The sequence below is a fragment of the Durio zibethinus genome, chromosome 8 (genome assembly GCF_047325235.1).
Source record: "Durio zibethinus cultivar Kanyao isolate XHJ-2024 chromosome 8, ASM4732523v1, whole genome shotgun sequence".
NCBI lineage: Eukaryota > Viridiplantae > Streptophyta > Magnoliopsida > Malvales > Malvaceae > Durio > Durio zibethinus.
In genome coordinates, this window is record NC_143169.1 from 20,992,503 (window position 1) to 21,012,698 (window position 20,196).

A 20,196-nucleotide genomic window follows, 5' to 3' on the forward strand; every position below is an offset into this window, starting at 1 on the left:
CAAAATTGTCCACATCGATCCCTAATCTTACTTGACCAGAACACTTCCTCCCCCAATTCACTGTTGTCTTTCTTTTTTTGCATGTACAATTCCAAAATTCTTGTTGTTTTTCATCTCATAATCAAGTGAGAATACAGAATCCATTTGCATTCACAGATTGTAATCAAAACATCTGTTTTCCTCGTGTTCTTTAGATGTTGGAAAGTAATAGATAAATCATCATGACAAAGAGTTTTTTTTTATTTATTTTTCCTTCTCAATTTTCATTCATTTATGTTGTTGATAAGAGGCATGAGAGAGTTTTTTTATTCTTGATATTGTTATTCTTACTGCATATAATTTTCTTTTGTAGTCGATTCTATCTTTATTTTTTCTAATATAAAAATATATGATTTGCTTATAACATGTACTAACATTTAATGCACCTGGGATGGGAATTTCAAGCATGCCATTTGCCTTTCAATTCCCACAAATAGTGTCATTGAATGCTACCATACTTGGATTTAAGCAGCTTTAATACACAACCATATGGTTGAACTGTTGCAAGTCAATTAGACAAGATTTTTCTAATACATAAGCCTAGAATTTTTTTAAAATTAAAATTTGAGGATTCACATCAAAATTTTATTAAAATGTTGCTTTGAAATTTGTAGGATTAAAAGAGTTGATTAACACTTGAGGGAAATGAAAAATGGAACAAAAAAAGATAGTAGAAAATGGGGGAAGGGAAAAGGAAATGGTAGATGTGATAGAACTGAAGTTTTTTAGTGAAGAGATGAGTTATGCCAATCATTTAATTTTAAAACGGTGTGATTTCCCAAAATGAAAGATCGACAATTCATGTGTGGAATTTATAGGCCGAATCAACAAATAAAGGGCACGACCTTACTTGAACAGGATCTGTTCTATAGGCTCGAACCTCTATGTCTATGAGCACAAAGGAGACAGGATCTTAAGTCTAGTTGATGAATCATGACCTTGCGATCAGAGCGTGATTAAACCCCTTCAATGGATTACCTGTGACCTATTGAAGTATTTGAGGATAGTTCTCAACCAAGGGTTTGTGTCACGTGCCGAGACTTAAGCTCCAAGCTCTTGAGGCTCCAAGACTCGAGCATGCACTCATCCGCATCCTGGATCAGCCTATCTACCACGGTTCACACCCTTATGAGGTATTATTCTCTTTGACCCTTCTGACATCACGATTTTGTCTTATAAAAAGTGCTTCATAAGGGGAAGGTAGTGTGAACCTTTTTATATCCCAGTGACCCTCTTTTTATATTTGATGTGGGATTCAAAACTCCTCCTTAGATCTGTGACATTCTTTTCTACCCAACTTTGTGATGCCCTCATCATGAAGGTTGGCCACATTGCCTACTTCCCTCGAAGTGCTTGGCGTGAATCGAATGGTTAACAATTTAGGGTTGGCTCTGATACCACTTGTCACGTGTCGAGACTTAAGCTCCAGGCTCATCCGAACCCATGACCCGAGCATGCACTCATTCGATGTCTCAGATCAATTTAGCTACCACGATTCACACCCTTATGAGGTATTATCCGCTCTAGGCCTTTTAACCTCACGGTTTTATCCTACAAAAAATAGCTTACAAGGGGAGGTGGTGTGAACCCTTTTACACCTCAGTGACCTTCTTTTTATATCTGATGTGAGATTCAGGACTCCTCCTTAGGTCTGTGATATTTGTAACAACTGGGATGATCACAAAGTTGTCTGACAGACTATTTTCCCCTTTTTTTTTTTTGGTTTCACCTCATAATTCATAATGCTTCATTGCAAACCAATTTAGATAAGTATAGATGTTTTGGAAGAATTGATTTTAGATTTTTCCTAATTGCCTAATTGGTAACAATGAATCTAATTTGTAATGGTCCACAAGCCTTTGGTCTAGTGACTAAAGGTGTTTGAGAGGATATTAAAGGTCTGGTTTCGAACCAGGTCCCCTCCGTTTTACTTGTACTAAAATTTTATTCTCATGATGTAACCAAAAAAAAAAAAGAATCTAATTTGCAATGACAGCTTGTGCTCAGCTTAACAGCATCCAAAATAATGCATGCTTACCTTCAATTTAGACATACTTTAGAGCCACTTTTATTAACTTTTCAAGTTAAAGAGGCAGTGTTACTTAAATAAATATTTGGGTGGTATTATGTTCAAATGGAAGATAATTTTGGGGTGGCGTTATGTTCAAATAGAGGATAATTTTGAGGTACTAACGGAAAAATATTTGAAACCAATATTGGGTAGGGACCACGCGAATGCAGGCCCCCGCTGCCACAAATTATGACGTAGGCTTTCCCACTTGGGAAGACCTTAGAGCCGCACCCCTCCCAAGTGTAATAGAAGTCATTGCCCTAGGCCATGGGTCTTATTGATCATCCATTGACCCTGTCCAGGTAAGTATGTTTTAATGTTGGGATATGATTCTGCCTTGTACAAGTCACTTATAATTCGTTTATGATATGATAGGGATGTGGGATTCAAGTGATATTGTACATTATTGTCTAAAGACCAAGCTTTCTCAAAAAAAAAAAAAAAAAAAAAAAGAAATCAAGACATTTTTAAAAGTTTTGATCAAACGATAATGTAAAATGGCAATTCCATCATCTTTAAATTAATGGGATATTTTGATATTTAAAAGTTGAGACTTTAATTTGAAAGTCTTCAATTCACTTCTTAAAATAAAATAGATGAGATTTATATTATATTGATTGAAGAAGCCTCTTCCATTATATAACCAAAAATCAAGTGAAGAGATGCATTACATTTTTATAAAGGCTTTTCCATGCTGATCCCAATAGTCAACTTAAGATTAATTAAAATGGCTAAGAGTTATCATTTACAACAGCAATTTTGCAAGCTAAATTATACTCAAATGTACCTGTTCAACTGATCTTTTGCTAAATATTGAAAGAAAATTATGATATTGATAAAAATTTGACCTTTTTTTAATCAAGACATTGAATTATCACAGCATATTCTAAAGACAATGAATTATCATAGTATATATAGAATAGAATTATAGAAAATCACCAAAATGATAGTTACATGCATGTCTTTATATTCAAAGAATTATTTTTCCTCCCATCAAAAAAGAAATTAACAAAATCTTGCATTTAGAAAAGTAAGACGAACACATCCCATACAAATATTGATGTGAAAGAAAAATGAAGTCCAATAACGCAAACCAAGCCTAAAGATAGATCAAAACTTGTAGTGGATAGATATGAAACCTTCCAAAACTAGGAATCGTAAGCTCAATAATTATGTAATTCCAAAATACAAAGTTAGTGTTTTATCCCTAACTGAAAAAAAGAAACTAAAATAATTACATATATATTGAGCAATACACAATCTAATCTAAGATATCATAATTGATAAGTGTCATCCCCTCAGTAATGGATGCCAATGCCCTAGTAATTGCCATTGAAAGCTCTGTCTTGTAAACTTTAGCAGAATTTTGAGGAGATTGATAAAGAAATTAGAACAAGGCACAAATACAGCAATTCTCATCACGGTTCACATCCTTGTGAGCTATTGTCCGCTCTGGCCCCCCTGGCCTCACGATTTTGTCCTACAAAAGGTGTCTCACAAGGCGGAGGTGGTGTGAACCCTTTTATACCCCAGGGACCCTCCTATTATGTTCGATGTGGGATTTAGGACTCTTCCTTAGGTCAATGACATTCTCCTGCACCCAACCTCGTAACGCCCTCATCACGGAGGCTGGCCACCCTGCCTACCTCCCTCGAGGTGCTTGGCGTGGATCGAACGGTTTAGGGCTGGCTCTGATACCACTTGTCACGGGTAGAGACTTAAGCTCCGAACCCGCGTGGCTCCGGGACCCGGGCATTCACCCTTCCAGCATCCCAGATCAGCCTTCTCGCCACGGTTCACACCCTTGTGAGGTATTGTCCGCTCTGGCCCCCCTGGCCTCACGGTTTTGTCCTACAAAAGACGTCTCACAAGACGGAGGTGGTGTGAACCCTTTTATACCCTAGGGACCCTCCTATTATGTTCGATGTGAGATTTAAGACTCTTTCTTATGTCCGTGACAATCGTACTCAGCCAGATGAACACTAAATCAACTCTGCTTACACAAATAATTTTATGGTTAACTTTCAGAACAATTTAGGCATCTGAACATATCACCTAACTATTTTAAATATCATATTTCTGGAGAGAGTAGCTTTTGTGGCACATGGGCTTTTAGTGTTTTAACTAGTTGTGAATGTTAAAAGCAAGATTTTTTTCCTAGTACTTCTTCACAGACAAACGGTTTCTTCACTTCTTTGAAAGAAATTGCCTCTTAGACTCGTGATACTTCTGATAATGGATCTTTAATTTCCTTTTCCATTTTAGTTTGGAATTTTAACGAGTAATTTGTGGCATTTTTGCTAGCAAATCCAATGATTTAAAACATAATGTAGCAAATATTTAAAACATTTTTAAAATTATAGATGATCATGTTTAAAACATTAATGTTTTTAAAATATTGTTTGGTGAAGAAAATAAAAGAATTTGAATGCTGAAGGTCTTCTTATCAGGTTTTTCATGTTCAATCAAAATCAACCACACAAAATACCATTGTATTACAATAATTTGAAAACAGAATACCACTTACAAAGGATAGATATCCTTTCACATCTGGGGATCGTACACTTTGTGTTTATAATTGTTTCATGGCCCTGTCAAATAGGAGAACCTAGAATTTTGAACCTTTGCCAATGGTTGGTAAGACTTGCAAAGCTATCCAGTTGATTGAATCATAAAACCATTTCACTACAATTGGAAGGGTGCGCCAGGCCCTTGGAGTAGTGCAACGCATGGGCGACGCATGAGAACCCTAGTAGAAGCACCAAAGTTCCAATTAAACGGCGTAAATCATCCTTAAGTTGTTCACAATGTGGGATAGAGAACTCAGCCAAACAACAGCAGCAGCACCATGGCATCGTTGCCATGAATCCATGACAGAAAGTAATTTGCTTGTGCTGGTGATCCTTGAACTAAAACTCGCAATAGAGACGCTCATGACCATACAACTTATATGTGATCACATTTGGTGGTAAGTTCTGGTGATAACCATATGACCCAGGATTCATATGCTCCGGTTCATAATTACGTCGGCTTCATAATTTGGAAAGGTGAAAAGAAAAGAAACTATATATATCAGACATTGGCATCTATTTTCATAACTGATGAGAAAAGTTCAATTTTCATTCCAAGTCATAAAAAAATTCCACACTTCAAAAAACATCGAACTGCTTCAGGAGAAAAGGACCTAGGCATATTTCTACATAAGCACCGAGGAACGAATTCGGCACATGAAACTTTAACGTCTAAACTTAAACGAAAGACACTAAAACATATGCTAAGATTTAAAATAAATTTGGTAGGAGCCGCGCGAACGCAGGCTCCCTCTGCCACATCATCTCGTCCAGGTAAGTAAGCTTAAAAGCTGCAGCTTGCCTCATATTTATAATACAACACTATGCTACACTACCCTCACTCAGTGATGCGGGACTGTTTGAAGGCTGAAGTGCTAAAAGTGAGGTTCAATCCTCTTTTAGAGACATCATAAGAACGTTCCTTTTCTTTGACTGCCTACATTTGTCAGAACTCATTTGAAGGCAAACAGGCACTAGCAAATCACTATGTAGTTTCCAGATTACTACACAAAATCCATACATTTAACTTTTGGCAAGTAGGGACTAGCAAATTACTAGGTATTATAATAGCAAGTAATTGGATCTTAATTCAAATGATTAATTTATCTTTTTTTAATAGATGAAATTTTTTAAAGTTGGGATTCGATTTTCAATACCTACAATTTCTCTTATCTCTTTTTGAATCTTTTATGTTGCGATCTGTTTTACATTAAAAAAAAAAAAAAAAAAAAAAAAACAAGGTGGTCTTCTTTAGGGTTTAGTAAGTTTTGTTTGGGGTGCAAGGGAGTTATCTCAAGATTGTCGCTAGGTGGTCTTTGAGAATCATAGTGTGAGGTCTAGTTGAAGATCAAGGTGGGCAATTTGTGGTTGGAGAATGGAGGAAAATCTTGATATTCTGTGGAGGCAGTTATAGTTAAGGCACATACAAATGGATCAGGACAAGAGGCCAACGGTAAAAAGGCATGGATGGTTGGGAAACTACTAACCAATCGATCCTATAACAAAGAGGCGATGAAGAGCACACTGAAGTTAATCTGGAGGCTAGCAAGAGAGGTCGATATTGAAGATCTAGAGAACAACTTTTTCCTTTTTAAGTTCTCATCCTGTGCAGACATGAAAAGAGCGATAGAAGGTTCGCCTTTAGAGCTTTGATAAACAACTGATATTATTCAAAGAATACGATGGTGGATTAAAGCCTGAGGATTGTATATTCAATACAGTACTCTTTTGGGTAAGGGTGTATGAACTGCCATTAGGCATGCGAATCCAGGAGATCGTAAATCACATTGAAGAGAAGATAGGCAACCTTAAATCAATTGATGCAACCCCTGAAGTAAGAGGCTGGGCTTGGTTCCTACGTTAGTTGAGGTAGATATAACAAGACCATTAAGGAGGGCTGTGTTACTCACCACAAGAGTTGAGGTAAAGGAGATATGGGGTAGATTAAGCTACAAGCGATTACCCAGCTTCTGTTACGTTTGTGGAAGATTAGGGCATATTGAGGACGAATGTGGTAATGGGAAAAGGGAGCAAGTCGTCACCAATAAGGTAGTTCAGAGGATGGCTTCGGGCCTCACCGCTTAAAAACAAACATTCGCCATGGGAGGAAGGAAATGTAAGGATTGGAATGCACGGCAAAGGGAGAGGAATCTGTCATAACAATGAGCAACTAATGTCGATGGCCGGAGAGGGAGTTGTTCGGAAGCTGAATCTAGTGATGAATCAAGATAGCAGTTACGTGCATGAAAATCGAGATTCGTTAAATCAGGTGATTGAAGATACTGGGATAATGACTCGATTACAAAAGGAAGAACAATCCCATAATTCTAGCATGAAAAGGGATTGTCAAATTCCAAAACTGATGGTCTTAGGGTGTATGGATTAGGGGGTTATGGATCAAGTACCAACATGTTTGGCAAAAATAATATTATGATGGAGCCTACGTTAAAAGGTCCAAATGATAAGCAAAACATGCAGAGTAATCACATGGTCTCGTGTAAGACGATTTTCAATAGCCTGATGGATCAAATAGATAGAACCAAGGAAAAAAAATGAAGTTGGCTGAGTCAGAAGCGGTGGTAAATGATAGGTTCATTAGCCAAGAGCAAGTTAAAAGAGACATGGGATAGGTAATTAACCCAGGGATGCAATCACATCAAAAATGGAAGAAATTAGCCAGGGTTACAAAAGAGGGAACGAAATTTGTAAATGTGAACACGGGGAAGGGAAAATTGGGAATTGACAAGACAGCAACAATGGACATGGATAGCATAGGGAAGAGGAGTAAATGGGATGAGAAGAATGATAAGGGGAACAAATTTGTGGAAATGGTGGAGGCTAGTATCCTAGTCTTGTTGAGATCAAAGAAATGCTTAGCTTGGAACTATCGTGGGCTTGGGAACCTATGTGTAATCCGAACCCTTCAGAACATTCTGAAGAGGGAAGATCCTGTGCTGGTATTTCTATCGAAAACTATCTCTAATCAAACCAAAATTGACCGAATAAGGAGGCAGTGTCAGTTTGAAGGTATGATTATGGTCGAAGCGAATGGTAGAAGCAGAGGTCTAGTATTACTCTGGAAAGAGGAAGTAACGCTGAAATTGTGGAGCTTTTCAAAATATCATATTGATATGGGGGTTAAGGACTCAACGGAGAAAACGTGGCGGATCACGAGCTTCTATAGAGAACCATTAACAAGGGAAAGGCATGTTGCTTGTGAGAAGTTATGCAGATTGGTTAGGGGTAGTGATAATGCTTGGCTTTGTTTAGGTGACTTCAATGAGATAATGTGAGACAATGAAAATGAGGGCAGGAGCATAAGGCCGACGTGGCAAATGGAGGCATTTTGATCAATCTTGGAAGAAACAAAACTTCACGACGTGGGTCTTTTAGGACCTCAGTTTACAAGGGGAAGAGGTAGGAATGTGGCTAATAGTATAGGAGAAAGACTGGATAGAGCTGTAGCAAACAAAGCATGGAGTTGGAGTTTTCAAATTTTCAGGTAAAACACTTGGCTTACTCAGTCTTGAACCATTGTCCAATCATGGTTGATACTTAAAGAGCCAAATAGAAAGGTGTGGGTTGTTTAAAAGAAAGAAGAAAAGCTTTGAAGCCATGTAGGCCACAGAAGGCGAAAGCAAATATATAGTGGAAAGGTGTTGGGTAGATGGAATATACAAAGATGTGAAGGCAAAGTTACAAGAGACACGTGACAGATTGTGTACATGGCTGGGGGAAAATTTTTTGGTATGAGGAACAAAATAGAAAAACTAAAAAAATTACCTTCATGAGGTGCAATAACATGCGGTGAATGAGGACAACTTGGCAAAAGAAAAGGAGCTAAAATCATGCCTAAACCGTGTATTATAACAAAAGAAATTGTTTTGGAAGTAGAGAGCCCGGGTTAGTTGGCTTAAGGATGGGGATGATAATATAAGATTTTTTTCGCGCTCAAACGTCAAAAAGGAGAAGAATAAACAGAATTTAAGGTGTGGAGGATGACGATAGGGTCTGTCACGAAGATGAAATAAGGGTGGCAGAGCAAGTAGTAAATTATTTTAAAAATTTGTTTAAATCACAAGGACCATCCGTCACTAATCAAATCCTGGAAACAATCTTCCCTTGCATCAGAAATGAGATGAACAATAACTCTTTTCAGAGTTCATAGTCAAGTAAGCCTATGAAGCAGTTATAAACAGATACATCCGAATAAAGCTACTGGACTGGATGGTATGTCTGCCTCGTTTTACTAGAAATTTTGGCATATTGTAGCAGCGGAAGTTATTGCATTATGCTTAAATGTTCTCAATGGGAATGGTTGTTTGAATGATATCAATGATACCCAAATTATACTCATCCCTAAACCAGCAACCCTAAGAGAATGTCTCAATATCTTCCTATAAGTCTTTTTAATGTTCTCTATAAAATCATTGCCAAGACCCTAGCTAATAGGATGAAACATGTACTTTCTGTCTATATTAGCAAACATCAAAGCGCATTTGTTCTAGGCTGATTAATCTCTAATAATGCCATTATTGCTTAAGAGCTCATCCATAGCATGAATAGAAAGAGGAAGGACATGGATGGTTGGGTAGCCCTTAAATTAGGCATGAGCAAAGCCTATGACTGGGTTGGGTAGCACTGTCTTAATGCCATCATGGAAATATTAGTTTTCAGCTCTCGATGGAAGTTGATTATTATGAGTTGTATTACATCTGTTACCTACAAGTTGGTCATTAACGGACATGTGACTAACAAATTTCTCCTACGAAGAGGTCTCCACTAAGGAGACCCCCTTTCACCATACTTGTTCTTGATATGTACAGAGGTTCTATCAACACCCTTGTCCAAATACCAACGGGATGGCTGGTTACATGAAGTACGTGCAAGTGTCAGAGGCTTACAAATCACTCAGTTATTTTTTACAGATGATAGTTTGCATTTCTTCAAAACAAACCAAGAGGAATGCAAATATATGAGAAACTTGCTAGAAGTATACGAAGAAGGTTCGAGGTAGCAGACCAATTGCGAAAAATCGGGCATACTTTTTAATAAAAAATACAAGTGCCGATGTCGTAGAGATGATAAAGAACTCTTTTGGGGTACAAGCCACAACAAATGCTAAAAAATACTTTGGATTTCCAATGTCTGTCGAAAGAAAGAAAAAGAGAGCATTTAAAGGAATTGTGGAAAAGATGGAAAAGAAAATCGAACAGTAGAGCTACAGATGGTTATCACAAGAAAGCTAGGAGGTCTTCATAAAGTCAGTGCTCCAGTAAATGTCTTGGTATGCAATGTCATGTTTCATGTTCCCAAAAGGATTATGCCATGAAATTAATATGATCATCGGTAGATATTGGTGGCAATAGTCATCGAAACGAGGAGGGATCTGCTAGATGGCTTGGAAAAGAATGTGCACTGGAAAAAAAAAGGGTGGCATGGGATTTAAAGACATGGAGCTATTTAACAAAGCCATGATTACTAAACAAGGCTGGCGTTTATTACAAAACACCTCGTCATTAGTTTACAGGCTACTTAAAGTACTTCCCCAAATCTGATTTCCTCGAAGCTGAGCTTGGCAAAATACCGTCCTATTCCGAGAGGAGTAAATGGATGGGGAAAAGGGCCTTAGAGCTTGGGGTGAGATGGCGCGTGGGCAATAAATAGAGTATTCAGGTCTGGCAAGACAAATGAATTCCAAGAGATGGAAGCTTCAGGCCCACACCTAACACAAACTACATACAAGGGATAGAAATGGTATGAGTGGATATCATTTGTTGGTATCAAGGGTGCTCATTTGTAACTAGAGAAACGTAAACACTGAAGGGTCAACTGACAATGGTTCGAATATGGTTTGGAACCGAATATGGCATTTAGTGGTACCAAGCAAGGTAAAGATTTTCACTTGAAGGCTGTGTCACGATTATTACCAGTGTTTGATGTCTTGAATAACAGGGGAATAATGGATCAAGTGACATGCCCACGATTTAACATGCGCAATGAAACCATGATGCATGCCATAAAAAAGTATTAATATGTAAATAGGAATGCCGATGTCTAAGGTAGAGAAAAGTAGAGCATTCTTCATCCCTGAATTTTTATATTATACTCATTTTTGTATTTATATCTAATGGATTTTTCAAATCTATTCTTATCTCTATTCTTACGGGTGTTTAATAAATATGGATAATCCTTGTACCAGTAACTTTTTTTTTTTAAAAATTAAAACTAAAATTTGTTTTTTTAAGGTTTTTTTTTTAATTTTTATCTTATATATTTATGTAATTTTTTTATAAACATATATATTAATATTTTTTTTTCAATAAAAATATATTAATTTTAATTAATCTAAAAAAATAATTTATATTATTTAATAAAAAATTTGTTTCCTAAATATATATGAATATATATGTAAAGTATGGATACAAGACAGTTGTTATATTACTCTTCATTATTTTCGTATTCAATAAAAATTTAAAATTATATCTATTTTCATCTCTATCCTCGCACTCATAATGTAATGCTCATTCTCATCCCTATTCCAGTAAAATGCTGGATTTTTGGTTAGATATAAATAAGATTGACATCTTGTGGTACCAAGCACAACCGAATGGAGCATGGCAGACTACACAGGCAAAGACTACGATAGAATGATTGTCAGTACCGGTTAACAGCACCAGCAGGGAGTCATTTCGCAAAGTCACCATGTTATGTTGGGCGATACGGGGAAACAGGAGTGAAGCTGTGAAGAAAAAAGTGCTAAGACCAACCCAGCAAATGGTGGAATTTGTGAACTAGTATGTGGAGGACTATTCTCGCACGCATGAAGGATAACTAGTGGCAAAGACAAAGCGAACAAGCCAGTGGCAGGCACCGAATGGAGAAACAGTGAAGATTAATTTCGATGGAGTATTGGACAAAGTAAAAAAAGTTTGCTGGAATAGGTGTCATTGGGAGAAATAGCAAGGGAAAGGTCCTAGGAACGTTGTGCAACACTGTTACAGGGATTAAAGACCCAGAAATTATAGAGGGGATGGCAGCGGTACAAGCAGCTGAATATGCATGCATGATGCGTTTCCTGAAAATTATCTTGGAAGGAGATGCACTTGGGATTGTCGCACAAATTGCATATGATCAAGGAAGAAACCTGTCTGCAGTAGGAAACCTGGTGATGGACACAAGGCTGGAGCTAAACCATCTTGTAGAATGGTCATGTTCCCATACTCACCGCGAAACTAATGGTGCGGCCCATAGGTTGGCAAGAATTGCGGTAGATAGGTTAGAGTCCCTGACCTGGAATGGTGGCTATTTAGAAGATATTAAAGATATTGTAATACACGAAATGCTCTTTTTGAATTAATGAAATCACCTTCACTTAAAAAAAAAGAGTTACTAATTAACATTTGTTTATATTGAACAAATGGAAAATGAGTAAGTTAAAAATGTCTATACTTAGTTCAAATTTTGTCCCGTTGATAACGACAGAATTTTGTACTAAAGGGTATTATTATGCCTATATAAACTCTTTGTTTTGATTCTCCAGTCGTGCTATGAGAATTTTTTAATCACTAACTCTAAAATTTTATTTTTTAACAGTTGAATTATTTTCATTAGTTATAAGACTATTTGATTTATTTTATTTTATTTGTACTTCCTTATTCAATTAAATCATTTATTTTCAACTTAGACTCGCTAAAAGAGTTGAAAAAAAAAAAAGGAGAGAGAGAGAACATTAAAACGACACCATTTTCCTTTTTTTTTTTTCACAGAATTGCTAACAAAATAACAAACAGACATTTTTTAAAGGCGCAAACAAAGAAAAGATCAGGAGACGAAGAGAGAGATGGCAACGAGCGACGAGAGAGATGAAAGGGGAAGGAGAATCTCAGGGAAAGGGTTAAATCGCATGTCTCACATCACGTCGGGACGAGCCCAAAGCATCTCTTCATCTTCTTTACCACCTCTGCTTGACCATGATCAGCGTAAGCCTCTACAATCTTACCTTTGGCAATAAATCGGGTCGAGATAAAATTTTGCGCATTTCGAACTCGATTCGATTTCATATCAATTAAATTTGATTTCGATCTGATCTGATTTTTTTTTAATTTTTTTATATTCGAATCCGATCTGACTTGTTAGTATATAAATCGTATCTGATTCGATCCGATTCGAAATTAATAAAATATTATTTTTTAAATATAAAATATTATTTTTTAAAATATAAATAATTAATTAATTTAAAAAATTATTTTTATATAATATCATATCAAATTAGATCGAATTCGAATCGGATTTGTCTAAAACTCGAACTCGATCCGATCTCGATTTTTTCTTAACACTACCAAATTCAATCAAATCTAAAATTCGATTTTAAAAAAAAAATTCGATCCTATGAATTTGAATCGGATCGGGGTTGGGTTGCCCACGCTAATCTTACCTCCTCGATCAAACCAATGGTAGCCTCTTAGGTTTATGGCCTTTAAAAACATATTAGTTTGACGGTTTCCATTGTAATTAGATCAACATTTTAGGTATCTGTGAAAGTTTGGAGAATGGGTTTTGTTTCGTATTCTTAGTAATAGATTCCATGACAATTCACATTCCATGGTACTTGGTAATGCGCTCTACTATTATATGCACATGCTTTTTGTTGAAAATTTGCCTTGGTGTCCAGAATGTCCATGTGAGAAGGTCCTTTGCAACATAAGATTCATGAACTGTTGTAGGCGGAATTGGTGAATGACTTATCTAGGTTGGTTACAAACTCTCAATCTTGATTCTACTCTGGTTTGTAATCAAGAATCAAGCCATTGCTCTGGTACTGGAGATTTCATTTAATGAAAGAGCGACCGAGGCAGGGATTTTTTTTTGGACCACCTATGTAACATCCATATGGCAATGATTTTGCGAAAGAAATCATGCCCAATTCACTTAGTCTTTCACATAAAAACCCACCTGCCAAGTGCTAAAAGTAGTTAATTTGCAGTCAAAAAGCCATAGCATAAAAAGCACAATTCATCTTAAATTAAACTATAGAAATGACAAACATCATTTAGTCTAATTCTCTTATTCAGACCAAAGCTCAGACATATTCTGAGTAATCTTCAAAAGTTCAAACTTCTGAATGACTTGCCAGGCTCCACAATTACAATAATCAGTACAATTTTTGTTAGTACAAAACTTGCTACCATGTCTGAGATTGTTGCTTGGAAATATAGACAGAACAGGTCTTAAATTCAATGGTTGAAAAACCTGGCTCTTAATTTATAATACTAGTTACATATATGGTTTAGATTTGTTGGATATTTTAATTCAATGGTTAGATGGTAAACCAATTTATTATGTGCAAAAACAAATTTGATAATTTTAAATATGATACAAAAACGATACAAAAAAGACATAAAAAAAATATATAATTTAAAATTTTGATAAAAATTATATATGAATTTGATAAAAATAAAAAATATATTTCATATTTAACGTATTAATATGAATTATGATATAATAATTTTTGTATTTTACACATATTAGACAAATTGAAAGTTTCCTCGTCTCTTCATCCTCTTAGAGCAAAGAGCTTTATATATAACTTTGCTCCTTTGTACTAATCAAATATAACTTAAAGAAAGGAAATATGTGCAATAAAAGTGTTGCAATCGGGATGGGAAATTAAGAGTACAAATGAGACAGATGACTAGAGAAGCAACAGCCTTTCGAAATGAAGGATCGATATATGATAAGTCTTCTTTTGATAATCTTGTCGATGTAGGATAAGTCTTCTTTGATAACCTTGTCCAAGAGATCTCTCAATCTTTACTAGTATCGAGCAAAATCTGACGCAACCTGCTTTAGTCCCCTTTCTTTGACATCCCATGTTACTTAATATCCAGTTCCTGTCTTCACAACATCAATGGCGAGTAGTTAGAAAACATCACTTCAAAACTCATATTCCTTAACTCCAAACTAGTAATTACTTAGCTCTATTTATTATTAACATTAAAAAAACCACATTACCTAGTCTATGTTCCGTGCATTACCCAAAAGTTTTATGGGGAAATTTCCTCTTCACATGCTTTGAAATCAAAAAGTATAGACCAGCATGTCATATGAGCTTCATATGCTAGCTCAAACACCAATGGTTAATTATGCATTAACGAGTGACATTGCATGTATTTCAATAATTATAAAGGCGCCTTGAAACAAGTCACCTGCTAAATATTTCCTCTAAGTATTAGATTTTCCATCTAGAAATCAACATCAAGTTCCTTGCTAAAAATAAAGAAATAGGTTAAACAAATATTACATGCTTCAACAATTTTATGTCTGTTTGATAACAAATGAAATTAAGGTAACTATAGTTCATACTTCATGCATACCTCTCCTCTGATACACATCAGTCTTGTTGAAACGCTTTGTGGAAATCATTAGAACTTAACAAAGAGCTGAAAAGCAAGCAGATAGCAAGAGCAAATTAGTTAAGGCAGAGATGTAATAGCATTGACGTAACATTTCTTTTCTTTTCCTGCTGACAAGAGGAAAAATTCAGCAGTTCATTTTGCTAAAAATCTTTGTGTTAAAAACTAATTTATAGTAGCTGGAAAATCTTCTTCATCTCTAAAATACAATCATAAAAAAAGGTATGTAAAGGAGTTAAAACTAAATGTACTGCAAAGGTGTTTGTAAGGCCATCATTGCAAATTTAAAAGCAACAGGCAACAACATCAGAGACAGATCCTGATCACATGCCAGTTTTGGAGTAATGTTTTCAGAAATAGGAAAACTTTAGACAATTCAACCACAAATTTAGGCAAATAATATGCCATACACCTGAATGTGCTGCAAATTGATATTAATAATAAAATATAAAAACACCTGTGTAGTGGCTGCAATTGCAATACTCCAAACTCTTCTGTAGAAAAGCAGTTTACTTGCACGCATAGACCATCGATTATGATACTAGGGATATGAGAAATTTTAAGCCAGTCCTCCCCTGTCTCCTTTCTGCAAAGTTCTGAAAGAATAGGACTCTGACTTATGTCCAATTGCTTTAGACTTGTATTCTGAACAATGTAGCATGGCAGTGCACTTAACTTTGGGCAGGAATCAATTGTTAGGGAACAAAGCCGAGGCATAATACTAATAAGCTCTTCTTCTTTGCTTGTTAATGGGATCCAATAACCCCACTCTTCCATATCACGAAATTCGAGATGTTTTAAACTAGGAAAGGCAATAATAGATGAAGGTGACTCTGACGATGCAGACAATGCTGATATCTCTTCTTTTTCAACACCCAAAAATTCAATTCCCACTTTTTCCAAACTTCTCATTTCCCCTATATAGAGTGATTCAAGGGATGGCAATTTCCCCAAAGGAGGCAAAATGTTCAAATGAAAGCAAAAACCCAGCGAAACATGCCTCAGCTTGGCCAAGCCCATCATCCAGTTGGGGACAATGGTGGGGCTACTGTAGCCCCATATCTCTAATTTTTCCAAGCAACGAGGTGGCTGTAAAGCTTCAAGAAGTCTTTCATCTTCTTTTCTCTCTGACATCAACCCCTTGGAATTAGTAAAATCTAGTATCAAATTGCGGAGGCCTTTCTTGTTTTGAAGTTCTGCTTTCTTAGCTTCAGCCACATCACACACAACTCCCAGTCCACTTATCTTAAGATGTCCTTGAAGATGCATTAAGTTTCCAAGATCACCAAGTGTAGATGCTTCTTTGTTAATTCCACCATCCATTGCCACGAACACCTTTAGCGTCCGAAGGTTTGTTAATCTCCCAATTCCTTTTGGCATTGCCCTCAAGCTCAACTCTGTTTGCTCATTCTCAAGATGCCTCAAGTTGATTAGTTTTCCAATTCCAAACGGTAATTCTTTAAGACTATCACACCATGTGAGGTTTAAGGCTTGCAAGTTACATAACCCACATACTGATTCAGGTAATTTTTTCAATTTTCTATTTTGTTTCAAGTTAAGGTATCTCAAATGAACCAAATTTCCTGTTTGATCAGGAAGTTCTTCAATTGAATTTCCAAACAAACTGTTACTCAAATCTAATGTTCTTAGACAAGTCAATTGATCAAACAACACGGGCAATGATGTGCTTAGTGATGAAGTATCATGATTGCTTGAGTCAATAAGGAGGCTACGCAACTTTTTTAAATGGTAAATTTGAGGGACTATTGGTACAGCTTCTTTACGAATCAATGTTACGTGGCGAGCCTTTTCAAAAAAGTCTATACTCTGCTCTTCAAAACCATCATTTAGTAGCATCAAACATTCGGCTTCCATTAAAAGTTGAGCAAAATCATGTACGATATCATGCATTTTGAATTCCTTAATACCACTGTGAAGTTCAGACCTTTTAAAATCCTGAAAAAAAGAACGCATCATTAGCTCATCAAAGTATTCCTCACCGACAGTCTCCATCTCTTCGCATTGCACTCCCTTCAGGTAATCTTGTGCCATCCACAACTTGATCAATTCATCTTTGTTTAAGATCTTATCTTTGGGAAAAACAGAGCAATATGAAAAGCACTGCTTAAGAGCCCAAGGTAACTCGTAATAACTCAAAAATAAGGGAGGGAAAAGATCTCGTTCAGCCTCTTCAAGGCTCCATATTTCGCTATCCAAGATGCTTTGCCATTGTTCTCTAGTTCTTTTGAATCGCAGCAGACCACCTAGAATCTTTGCAGCAAGTGGCAAGCCCTGACACTTTTCTGCAATTTTCCTGCCAATATCTGCTAAATTATCACACTCATCTCTTGTCCGCCCATGGAATGCTCTATGGCTAAGTAATGACCAACATTCCTCTTGAGACAAGGCATGTAATGAAAATACCTTTGCTGTCGTTGTTCCCATAATTATGGCAACTCTTTCCTTACGAGTGGTTATCAATACTCTGCTCCCATGAGAGCAATACTTGAGGGAAATTTTCAATTGCTCCCATTTTGTAGCATCTTCAGTCCACACATCATCCAACACAAGGAGTATTTTCTTCCCCAAAACATGACTACGAATTTGCTGCAAAATGTAATTCTTTCCAACTAAATTCACAGCTTCGCCTTTAAACGCTTCAAGGATCTCTTTGGCAATCCTTATCTCATCAAAAGGATCTGAGACACAAATCCATATTCTCTTGTCAAAATAACATTCAACCTCATTGTGATTGTAAACCAGTTGAGCAAGTGTCGTTTTTCCGATTCCTCCCATCCCTACTAGAGAGATGATTTGCAAGCTCGAACCTCCTCCATTACTATTCTCTCCCACCAACATGTTCACTAGAATTGTTTTCTCCTGACACCTACCATAAACTTCTTCTTCATCTATGAAAGAGGAAGTTATTTGCCTTTCGGGTTCTTCAACTTCCTTCTCTAACCCAAATTTATACCTATCTTTGTCAGTATCTATACACTCAAGTCGTTTATTCAAGTCTTTTATCTTTGAAGCAACATTATAGTATAGAAAACTTCGAGAGGTAAAAAAAGAGATAGAGTAGCGTATCTTCTTAAGCAAGGGAAAATCTTCAACTTCTTTTTGTTCTTTCTCCAGTTGTGACTGGAGTTTTGCTGTATTCCACTCATCCAACACATCATCAACGTCATAGGCTACATCTTTGAGTTTCTTTAACCAATTTCTCACATTGGCATCCTTTAGCTGTTGAAGGCAAAGATAAGATCTACAAATGTATCAGCATCCCAAGTATATATTCAATGAACAATGTTATACAGCCCAATATTTTTAGTCCGAAATTCTGTCCCACTAGACACAATGGAATCAAAGCAGACTATGTTCCGACTTGAATTCAAGTGAAAAAATCATTTTATCATAAAAAGAATGCATTCTTTCATTGGGAATTATTGAAAAGGTCAACTCCAAGTTTTAAGATTTTGAATTGGTTGTTGATTTAGACTAGTTTTACCTGTTGAAAACTCTTTAAAAAGTAATTTTGAAATGAATAAAATACATATTAAAATAAAAATTACTATATTATCTCTATATTTTTTTAATATTTTATTATTTTATATATCTTTTTAAATATTTTGATCATGATACTTTTTTACAGCAATAATAGACATTTAAAATTTTTAAGTGCACTTATTTTTTTTTAACACTTTATAAACACACTTTTACTTCCACCTCAATTCTTATATAGTTTAAAATCTTCAATTTCAAACCCTAGATTTATCCAAACATAGGATTTCAAATTCAACAGCTTTTAAAATAAAATCAGCAGAAAAGTCTCTAAAAAGCCCATGTTTGACAAAGTAAAGAGTGTTAAAGATGATAATAATTCGGATTGAATCATATTTTATTTTTTTAAATAATACATAAAATTTTAAATTTTGATTTCAATTTGAATCAAATTTTCATATATTTTTATTTTTTTGAATAATATATAAAATTTTAAATTTTAAAATTTAATTCAAATTCAATGTAATTTTTACATGTTTTGAAATCAAATCGAATTTTATCGTTTTAATTTGATCTGATTTAATGATTTTTTAATTTTTAATTTATATATATTATTTTAATATAATTTTAATATATTTATATAAATCTACATATAAAATAATTATTTTTATTTATAAAAATTTTAAAAAATATATACAAAATAATAAAAATATATAATTTGTTTTATTCAAACTTTTTTATTTTTTATTTTTCAATCTGAAATCCTATCTCAAAATAATATTAAATATTTTAATTTAATTCAAACTAAATAAAAAAAAAAAAAAAAACTGATATGAATCAAACAGAACATTATAATTTTAAATTGATTTTTTATTTTTTCGATTTTCTTCTCACCATTAGCCTACTCGTCGTACCTGTTTTGCTTCTGCGTCTTGAAGAAGCGATTGAATATCCTGAAAATTGGCGGTCATTTTTTGGATTTCTTCTTCAAGAACCAGAGCCACCCGAACTTTGTGTTTTATCTCTTCGGGTATCATTATCAAGGAACCCAACTTCTCCAGAACTGCTGAAACAATTAATTTCGCCATTGCTTTTTTCTTCAGACTGATCAAACAGTACCAAAGACCACTCCAAATTATTTTATAGGAGGAAAAACCCTGAGAAAAGAGGAAAAAAAAAAGTATGAAGGCAGGCTGAAATTGGGGTTTTGTTTGCTGGTGAAGGTACACTTGGGAATTTGTAATTTGGCTGCTGTTTATCACATTATTCCTTCTTTTGGATCTTCTTTCTGTGCACGCAAAGTTCTATAAATAGATTAGTCTTCGACTACAAGATTATGAACATTAAAACCCTTCGTTGCCAAGGTACCGCAAATTAGTGGAAACACTCCTACTTTAGTCAGGGTGCACAAATCCATTGTTTCTCGCTTTCTCGCACTTTCTGGTTACTTGTAAACATCATACGCGGACAATTGTTTTGTGTTTATTCTCGCCGACTCGGTTTAAGATTTTTTTATTTTTTTTCTTTTTTTCTTTTTTTTTTTCAAATGTCTTAAAATGATGCTTTTTTATTTAAATTTTTATAAATTTTTTAATAATAAATT

At 35.3% G+C, this 20,196-nt stretch overlaps 1 protein-coding gene, 1 non-coding gene and 1 pseudogene across 7 annotated transcripts; 1 reads left to right on the plus strand and 2 right to left on the minus strand.

Annotated features, from left to right (window-relative positions):
* Positions 1-879: 879 nt before the first annotated feature.
* LOC149517611 (small nucleolar RNA U3) lies at positions 880-1,081 on the plus strand (annotated as a pseudogene).
* A 1,178-nt stretch (positions 1,082-2,259) lies between these two features.
* LOC149517612 (U1 spliceosomal RNA) lies at positions 2,260-2,420 on the minus strand. Its single transcript, XR_016344386.1, has one exon. It is a non-coding gene; the product is annotated as a U1 spliceosomal RNA (small nuclear RNA).
* Positions 2,421-14,126: 11,706 nt separating this feature from the next.
* Positions 14,127-19,707, minus strand: LOC111278923 (putative disease resistance protein RGA1). 6 transcript variants are annotated; one of them, XR_002688841.2, is made up of 5 exons: positions 19,508-19,707; positions 15,553-18,335; positions 15,057-15,122; positions 14,695-14,888; positions 14,436-14,573 (listed from the first exon to the last, which is right to left on the minus strand). XR_002688841.2 is itself a non-coding variant. In XM_022865685.2 (4 exons), exons 1-3 carry the CDS (start codon positions 19,679-19,681, stop codon positions 15,074-15,076), a joined length of 3,006 nt encoding a protein of 1,001 aa, XP_022721420.2. In that variant the 5' UTR covers positions 19,682-19,707; the 3' UTR covers positions 14,127-14,573; positions 15,057-15,073. The 6 variants fall into 6 exon arrangements, 4 of the variants coding, with proteins under 4 accessions (XP_022721420.2, XP_022721419.2, XP_089620784.1 ...); XR_016344023.1 differs by having other exon boundaries at positions 14,695-14,891; XM_022865685.2 differs by lacking the exon at positions 14,695-14,888 and having other exon boundaries at positions 14,127-14,573.
* Between the last annotated feature and the right edge of the window lie 489 nt (positions 19,708-20,196).

Bases quoted from the DNA above. Each gene is read 5' to 3' on its own strand.
- LOC111278923 (XM_089764658.1), bottom strand. From the start codon at position 19,681: ATGGCGAAATTAATTGTTTCAGCAGTTCTGGAGAAGTTGGGTTCCTTG. The intron at 18,336-19,507 runs GTACGACGAGTA...TGCCTTCAACAG, and splicing joins AAGACGCAGAAGCAAAACAG to CTAAAGGATGCCAATGTGAG. The intron at 14,574-15,552 runs GTGTTTTTATAT...TTGTGAAGACAG, and splicing joins CAATTGCAGCCACTACACAG to GAACTGGATATTAAGTAACA.